Raw genomic sequence first — 9,309 nt, forward strand, 5'->3', positions numbered from 1 at the left:
GTGGTAACATCTCTTGTATCTCGATCAGAGCCAAGATGGCGTCTAGATTTAAGACAGTGACCATTGAAGAAGTTACGAAATTAACCCTTAAGTTAAGGGTTAAAAAGAAGCGGCAGAAAATTTAAATACGTGAAAGAGCACAATTAACTGGGTGAGAGTTTTTGAGAAGTGGTGTGACGAAAATAGCCTTGAGAAAAACCTGGAGATGATTCTTCCGGAGCAGTTGGATAAAGTACTCGAGCGATTTTACAATTACGGTTGTGAGCGTAATTTGTCACCCACGACATTAAAAGGTAATCAAATGGTTTTCTCGTGAAATTAGGAAATAATTTCACGCGCGTTTTGTCAAAATTCTGATAATTTCCCGAGCCTTTAGGCGAGGGAAATTATCAGAATTTTGACAAAACGCGCGTGAAATTATTTCCTAATTTTGATTACACACACTAATCTGCACTAGCATGATGCCGATGCAAATACGTATGCAATATACCAAGCACAAAAGCACCTACACGAATTACACTGCAACAACATAAAAACTACCTTTTCATCAGTGGTGCATTGCATCAAGAGAGAATGCCAATACATGGGCCTCTTGCAATGATGATTTTTTTCAATCTAAATTTAGCCCGTAATCATGATGCGCGGTTGATGCGCGGCTATTTTAAGGAAGACACCTGATTGGCTAGTTGTAAACAGCCATTTTCGAAATATCAATATTCAGCATGATAGTGAGGCAGAGAGGACAAAAACAGTAGAAACAAGGTTCAATGAATGTAAAAGATATCAGCATATCATTCAAGCTAAATTTTAATATATCGAATGTGGCCTATTGATCATTGGCTGAGCTACCATGGGCACCAGACCAAAATTAATTTCATAGCATGGCAGCTTAAAATAGATTGAGAAATCATGGGCTACGAGGAAGTGTTCTCTCCTCATCCTTTCTTGATTGCATCTAACACAGCAAACCCCAAAGTTTCTTCACCTTAAAAATCGCAGCGATGAAAAATAGCGACCTGGCTCAGTGATTCGCATGGAGATGTCCCACGTTCAAATTCGCCTTCACGCGTCTCGAATGAAAATCCAACGTGCTTCGTACATCGCCAGCCTATCGCCTCCATCTTGTTTAAGGTGGTTTCTGCTTGACAACAGGAAACCACCATACACAAACCCACACACTAACCGTAGACAGGCATTGTGCTCTGTCCTCCATAGCATATCATCATTTCTGGGGGTTAAGTCTCGGAGATACTAGCTACACCAAGCTACTCTGCAACACGAGGGGAAATGACCATGCGATAACGATGATGATGATTCCGAAATAGAATAAAAAACAGTCAGTTAAATTTAAAAAAATAAAAATAAATTATAAGTTATTTCCAACAACAACAACAATTGCAGTCATTCGGTTTACAAACTCACTAAGTCCTTCTTTTATCTCTAGAAACCCCAATTGGCTACGAGGTTGAAAGTTTATTGGAACGTTTAACAACTACTAAAGGAACCGCTGAAATGCAAACTTACACACTCCTTGCAAAGAGTGGGCAAGGAGGGTACTCTGTGGTATATTGCAAATATCTGTTTACAAACCCGCGGATATTTTTATCTCTAGAGGCCGCCATTGTTTCGATCAGTCAGAACTGAGAATAAATAATCTAGCTGTGTTCCAATCAGAAAGGACGCGAAGCATCGACACCTGGCCCTTTTCGCGCAGTCTCAGAAATAGCTCAGTCTCAGAAGTAGAGTCAGGAAGTCGTACGCCTACCAAAGTGATCATTCTCCCTCACCTGGTTATTTTTAGATTAATTTCCTCTTTGTGTTTTCTAGCATAATTTATATATGTGTGTGACGTAATCAGAGACATTGTGCTTTGACTGGGGTGCTGAATGAAAGAATGGCGGCTTCTGGGGACAACTTTTCAATTTCTATAGGAAAATTTACGCATACACGATCATAAAGTGCACTCTTACTTGGTGGCTTATTAACTTAACGTAACACTAGAACTCTCCGAGCCCCTAGAGGGGATTTGGTTTCAACTGAAAATCACAATAGTTGTGCTTCGGTGATTGCCTTGAAACTTTCGCCCCAGTTTCTCAACCAACGAAATGCACCACCAAAACCAATTCCGACTTGCTTGTAGGCGTTTATGTTGGCGTTCTTTGAGAAGTTATATAACTAGTTTGGTTTGAAAGTCGCTTTAATTAACGAAGACACAAATTTCTCGATTTCTCGAGACTACCAAACTATTGTAAGTATGAAAAGCGACAGATGAAGTTTCCATTCCCGTAAAACAATAAGAAAATAAATCATCTTGTAAAATTCACCAACAACCGCTTAACAATTAGTATCATCAAATTATCTATACTCTCTACGTGTGTTCTAAATCAGCTCAATCAATTAAAAAATTAAGTCTATCAGAAATGTCAATGGCCCAAAATAACTGACAAATTTGAAATTTTCAACGCGTGAAACTTCTAAAATATCTGTACTAAATATTAACTAAATATATATGATATTTCATCTCCTTAAATATTTGTTGCTCTGTTATACTAATGCATAATAATGTAGCATTAAGGCAGCGTTTACACGAACGCGGTTTCACATCGACACGGTTTCATGACTTCGAAACCGCGTCAAAATCGATTCGGTGTGGAAGTGTTTACACGGAACCGTTTTCGCCAGAAAATCCAAGTCGTGATGGTATAAGCGAGCGCTGCACTACGTGCTAAATTCACTATTTTGAATTGAACAATGCAAATTTTGTGCCGAAATAGTAACCGTATTGAAACCGATGAGGTTTCGCTGTTTACACGACACATGAAACCGCATCGTTTTAAAAACGCTTCACTTTTGGCAGCCGTTTCAAATCGACACGGTTTCAGCAACAGTCTCTATCGGTGTCGTGTAAACAGAAGGTGTAACCGCATCGAAAACGATGCGGTTACAAATAAAACCACGTTCGTGTAAACGCTGCCTAGATCACAGGAGATGTTTCCGTGATTCAGCGGAGAGGAGGACGTCCTTTGAGGCCGTTACGAAAGAATATAACCTCAAGCATCACAATACATTAACGCGGCTCATGCGAAGTTCTTGTGAGTTACACCTGGCTGGCACTGGGTGCCCATTTTACAACAACAGGTTCCTGATAACAACCAATACATCACAACAGATCATGCTGTATCTCACACAAGGTCTTCTCTTCTCTTTTCTTAATTAAGTCCTATACATCATGTCTATTCTCTAATTAAATATTAAAGTATTTCTTCTCTTCGGACAAGGTGTTTTATGGCAGCAATTCTCTAAAACACTTGCAATCGGTTATTGCTAAGGTCAGATACAACAATATAACCACTGTTCGGCATGATCGCAACGCTTTCTGGGAACGATAATTGTCCATCCCCGCTTCCTTCGGATCCAGCCTCCTTCACAAAATTACCATTCGCGGCCAAGATCTGAAGGCGGTGATTGCCCATGTCAGCAACCAAAAGATTACCAGCAATGTCGATAGCCAATCCCCGGGGATGGGAAAACTGCCCCTCGCCCGACCCCTGTGATCCAAGCTGCCGAAGGGATTTTCCATTTTTGTCAAACTCTTGGATGCGGTGATTCTTAGAGTCGGAAACAAACAAATGATCATCTTCGGGATTAACAAGGAGGTAACATGGAGAGTTGAACTGCCCTGGTCGATCACCAAAAGAGCCAACTTTTGACAAGAACTTTCCCTCGGGGGAAAAAATTTGCACACGGTGATTCTCCATGTCTGCGACAAAGATATCATTCTTTCGGTTGGTTGCGACTCCCCAAGGGGACTTGAAGAAACCGTTACCAGTCCCTTCGCGGCCAAATTTGCCGATGAATCCCCCATTACGGCTGAGGACCTGGATTCTATTGTTGCCGTTGTCGCAGACAACAACTCTTCCCTTGGAATCAATAGCGACATCTGTTGGGCAGTTAAACTCGCCCTTTCTCTCCCCGTGAGATCCAAACTGCGTGACGTACTCCCCCCGGGACCCGAATATTTGGATCCGATGATTGTAGCTGTCGGCCACGTAGATGTAACTCTCTTCGTCAACAGCAATCCCGAAGGGAGATTTGAATTCGCGCTTCTTGCTTCCGTATTGACCAAATCGGAGGAGCGTCGGGCCAACATCGGAATATTCTCGTCTATTGATTACTAGCACTGTAAAAGGGCTACCCATGATTGGTTTGTCTTGGATGGCAACTGATACTTCATGTTTTCCATTCACTTCTGGTGTATACTGCACCGTGTATGTACCATCACCTGAAAGAGAGAAAAGCCTTTAAAAAAAGAAATTCACGCATTGTTTTGGCGGTAAACATTCATTGTGCACACGAGACTTTGGAGAAGGCTGAATTATTCAAGAGATACGATCACTGATGTTTGTTTCCCCTTTTAGATCAAAAAGCCCCTGAAAGTATGGCTACCTTGATTTTCTTGGTACCTTAAGTAACTCTCAATGGAAAAACACTTAAAGCAGAAAGAGCTATCTATTTCTAATTTCTGCTAAGATAGTGTCCAAATATTAAAAACTTGATCAGTTTACTATGAGTTTCAATCCACTACCATCATACCCAACCTTGCTCCTCACACAACGCAAAATTGTTTCAGTTTAATTTTCCACTATCTTGGACAAAAAGAGTTACTACTCTCCCTTTTCTCGAACGTGACAATAAGGCTAAGAATATTCCCTTCCCCACCCCACCCCACCCAACTCACTGTTATTCAGGAGGATCTCCAAATAATCCAACGGTGTCTAAACGAGAGGGGAGGGGATCCAAAATGATAGGATTTGTTTCCGGCATGAAAAAAGGTTTACTAGTTATGGGAAAGGAAGTTAAGAATGTCTCAACAATTTTGTCGAGGATTGTAGTCTTTTACACACCAGCAGCCAATAACAAGGAGCCTGAAACTCCAATGCATTTTCACAGATCTAGCTATTTTTACACGAGTTCTTAATAACATTTGGCTTTCACGAGTGACTTTTCTGAATCCCATGGGTAACAATTTATCATGCAAGACTTGTGATTAGCTGGAAAGGTCTCGTTTCGCCGGAAAATCAATCTAAAAATAACTCGGTCTGTAAAAACGCCGTTCCACAAATACAATGAAGTTGTACTCTCCTAGTCATGGTTTCCTGACAACATTACTTCTATTCCTGTGTCCCCATAATTGCAAATTCAAATTCTTGAGGACGGTGCCTACTAATTCAAAAGTATTTTTGCGAGAGGTATGCATATGCAGGAAAAGCAGAGCTTAACAAGCTTTAAAATACAAAGCAATGTATGGCGTTCGTTTCCAATTTGAAGCTTAATTATCTCTGAAAAATGCAAGGTTACCCGCAATTTTTTTTTTTTTGGATTCCAAGAGCACTAGCTAAGTTCAGCCTTCTCCACGTAGCTTCAAACCGCGCAATAGGAAACCCGAGTATCTCGAGATGCGCAGAACGTATGCGCAATAACAAAAGTGGGCACCGCCCTTAACTCTATGAAACCGCCACCAAAGCAAAGTTACCATTACTTTATTATCACTTTGGAGGTTACCTTCATCTTCCACTGTAGCAGACAGATTTGATCCATCTGGTTGTGTTATGGCCACAGTTACTCTGTCTCCACCCTGCTGCCTTTGACCGTGTCGATCCTTGGTGGTCAGCTTAAACGTTGTCTCCATCTTGACACGCGCAGTGTGAATCCCATCTCCGCTCGCGAACGAAATCGACGCAAAAGTGCTGCTTGCCCGGATGTTGCCGAGTGACTCTGATACAATCTTCGTCGTGGCCGGATCGTGAACGTACTGAATGGTATCGTCTTCCTCGGGCTCCAAATTCACCTTGACATCGTTTAAGGTTTCTAAACGTCCTTTCATCTGTAGAATTTCAACTTCGTTCCCGAACTTCATTACGTTGTCTGCGAACTCACAACAGCCAGAGAGCTTTCCAAGCTCGAGCTCAATGCCATCTTTTTGCAGACATAAAACTTTTTGTTTAGCAGTGTGGATATCATCGAGTTGTTTCAAAAGATCGTTTTGACCTTCTCGAATAGCCTCGATTCTGGCCTGGGTATTTTCGCTGATCTCCTTAGTGATCGCCTCTTTGCATTCCGTGAGCCTTTTTGACATTTCGCGAACTTCAGCCAGCGTTCTTCTGAGTTGTGGCATGCGTGACTGGGCCTGGTGTAGGAGCTCTGCGATAGCTTCTCGTCTCTCAGGCAACGCCTCTTTAGGGTAGACATATTGGTGTTCTCGATGCTCAAGAATAGTGCACACTCTGCAAATAGCTTCATCGCAAGTGTTGCAAAAATACTTGATGACATTCCTTGTATGGTACTTGCAGAACGACAAGCAGTACTTATCCAACTCTTGTATGTCCTGACCATCGTCCTCATTGGTCGCGATAATTCTGTGGTCGAGAGTGGCATGGGCCCGCTTATGTTCCGCCACGCAGCTTGTGCACAAGTCTTTGTTGCAATCCACGCATCTTGAGGTGGCGAAATCCGCTGTCCTTATGTTATCGCAGGCGGCGCACTTTTTGTTTTCGCGAATCTCCCGCTTCAATTCTTCGGATTTCACATGCACCAGGTCCAGCATTTGATTCACGAAGAAGTTGGGCATAAGGTGGTCGACGCCTTTCTCTGGAATCAAGGTTTCCGCCCGGCACGTTGGACAAGTGATAAAAGGGACTGGATCATTATTTACTATTCTATGCAAGCACTGTGAACAGAACGTGTGAAGGCACCGTAGAAACATCGGTGAAGTTAAGCGATCCAGGCAAACGGCGCACATCAACTGTTCGTTGATTTGCTCGATGACTTGAATAGCTGAGGTCATGGTGTAGCAATGAATCTGTCAAAGAGAAATTTTCAGAGGCATGGATGTTTGCTCCTCGGATCACCGATCGGTGGCTCGAACTCCGGGTCTGCTATTGCGATATCTCCTTTGGAGAGTGCTAATAATCGCGAAATACCTACGAAAGAACAAAGTTATATTTTGGAGTGAGTGGTATCGTTAACGATGCCGTTGTCTTGGCACCCCTATTACCTATTTTCTTTACTAGGGAGCCTTATATAGCGACAACAATGGCGACGCCGGGCAACGAGAACATCAGAAATTTGCGGATTTAGTGAGCAAAGCAATAGCTTTGCACGCTCTGCACGTGCATCTTTTCATTTTTGTCTATTTCTTTTCCGTCGTCAGCAAAACAACAACGTGAAAGACGTGAAATGACCAAATTTGAGGTTTTATGGAGAACGTCAGCGCTTGTAGATAAATTTTCATTTTCTCCCCTAAATTGAGCGCAGTTCATACTTAAGTCTCGTTCTTGATGGTTTGCCACACCTTTGTCATATTAAAATGCTGGGACATTATTTGGCGGGACCCGTATTCTAAATTTAGATAACACAGTAAACTGGTGGAGGCAAAACGAGGGAGATCAGCACTTCTGGGTTATGCAATTTGCTACAGCCATGAAGTGCATTAGAGAAAAATAGAAATGAAAATAGATAATGAAATGTAATAAAAGTTGAATTTTAAGCTTTGTTTATGTGTGGTATTTCGTCAACGAGGTTCGTCCAAAATCGTAGTAAATCGCAAATTCCCCCGCCCTCGCACCCCTTATCAGAGAGCGTTCAGGAAAAAAATAATTACAATGGAAAAAGTGGTTCTCTAGGTCTCGAAAACTATTTCTCATACATCCTTTGATAGAGTTAGTAGAAACTGCAAAGAGTAAAGTGGGTTGATGTTATTGTTTTGGCAGAAAACAAACACTCCGTTGATAAATAACCTGTTTCGAAAGATCTAGCGGAATAAACATTTAGATGCTTGTAAAAAGCGCTTATTCTTTCTCAAAGTAAAAGAAAACGGTGAAGGAGAAAAAAATTAATGTAAGATTAAATTATAAGTTTTAATACGAATTTAAAATTATTCCTTTATCATTAGGTGATCTCGCAGTGATCTCGTAGATGAATGGTAATTATTCTAAAAACATTTCCTATCTTCATTGGCGTTTCAAAAGGACCTAAGAACTAGATAATACTTATCTTGATAGTTTCAGGCTCGTATGACATTTTTTAAAATTTACGTTTTCGTAGAGTGGACTAAAATTATTTTAAAATTATTATTTCGAATAACTATTCTTCGGGTTGAAATACACTGGAATCTCTGTTGTATTCACAACAGTTGGGAGGAATCGAATAGATGAATTAAGTTCATTTTGAAGGACGATATTAAACAATTAACATATCATGGTCCTTGTGATTTCTCGGTTTCACCAACCTCAACACAAGTGAGTTGTCCGCTTTGTGGACAAAAGAACAAATAGCTTTTCCGGTTCATTTGAGGAAACGGATTCAACGTTTCCCTGGTCGCGACATTAGAGAGCTTTAGATTCTAGGACGAGAACGACCACGAGTACGAAATTTTCACATAGAACAACAGTGAGCGCGCGCAAACCAGCGTCATTTTGGAGGGAAAAAACGTGTTACCGTCGTCATTTTAGTACGAGGTTTTGCAAAAATGTCGTCGTGTCAAAACAAGTCAACAACACGGTAGCAGTTTTGGCATTTTTTGATGGGCAAAAAAGGCTCGGTTACCAGCAATAAGAATATCTGAGCAACCTATACTGCTAACAAAGAGTAAGATTAAGCGTACGGGTTATAACTTTCCTTAGTATTTTCGCTAAAAATGGGCAGTCAAAACTCGTACTCGTTCTCGTCCTCGTCGTAGAATCTAAAGGTCCCTATTAATTAAGTGGCGCAAAACCAACTCACCATTTCGCAGTTTAAAACGTGTAACTGATTGCGTTTTAAACTCGCTTATTTTTTGTCCAGTCAAAAAACGCTTAAATGTAAAATGTTTCCTAACTAACCTTTCGGTTCACTAACAATGTTTTGAGGTCCCACCATACGAGAAACTACCTTTATGAGTTCATTTTGAGACAGGAACACGCAGCTAGGAAGCAAACAAAATATCCTTTGTTCTTAAATGATTGTATTCTGGTGCGCAGTGATGTGACATTACGTAAAACGAAACCAGTTAACCAGTTGACTGCTTTCCGTTGTCCAATCACGTTACACGAATAGAAGACTCGAGTTACCAGCACCTTGTATTGTCTTTTGCGGGTTGCTGAGCTGGTCTCTCCTTTCATTAAATTTTGCGTTTGCGTTTAAAATGGCAAGCCCCTCATTGCTCCGTAGCCGTGAAATTTACATTATTCCAACTTATTTTTCTGGAAAATTTTGCTCAGTAGCTGTGGCTAACAGGTATAAAATGAACTTAAACCGAGACTGTCGCGGTCG

At 41.2% G+C, this 9,309-nt stretch overlaps 1 protein-coding gene across 1 annotated transcript; it reads right to left on the reverse strand.

Moving 5' to 3' along the window:
- Positions 1 to 1,185: 1,185 nt before the first annotated feature.
- On the reverse strand, positions 1,186 to 9,012 carry LOC137988875 (E3 ubiquitin-protein ligase TRIM71-like). Its single transcript, XM_068834833.1, has 3 exons — positions 8,880 to 9,012; positions 5,563 to 6,980; positions 1,186 to 4,282 (listed from the first exon to the last, which is right to left on the reverse strand). The coding sequence occupies exons 2-3, from the start codon at positions 6,842 to 6,844 to the stop codon at positions 3,300 to 3,302; spliced, it is 2,265 nt and encodes a 754-aa protein (XP_068690934.1). The 5' UTR covers positions 6,845 to 6,980; positions 8,880 to 9,012; the 3' UTR covers positions 1,186 to 3,299.
- Between the last annotated feature and the right edge of the window lie 297 nt (positions 9,013 to 9,309).

This window comes from Montipora foliosa, chromosome 2 (assembly GCF_036669935.1).
Source record: "Montipora foliosa isolate CH-2021 chromosome 2, ASM3666993v2, whole genome shotgun sequence".
Taxonomy (NCBI): domain Eukaryota; kingdom Metazoa; phylum Cnidaria; class Anthozoa; order Scleractinia; family Acroporidae; genus Montipora; species Montipora foliosa.

What these genes read in the sequence shown, in the direction of transcription:
- LOC137988875 (XM_068834833.1), bottom strand. Translation starts at nt 6,844, where the DNA reads ATGACCTCAGCTATTCAAGTCATCGAGCAAATCAACGAACAGTTGATG. An exon ending in TGCTACAGTGGAAGATGAAG is followed by an intron (nt 4,283 to 5,562) that starts GTAACCTCCAAA and finishes TCTCTCTTTCAG; the next exon opens with GTGATGGTACATACACGGTG.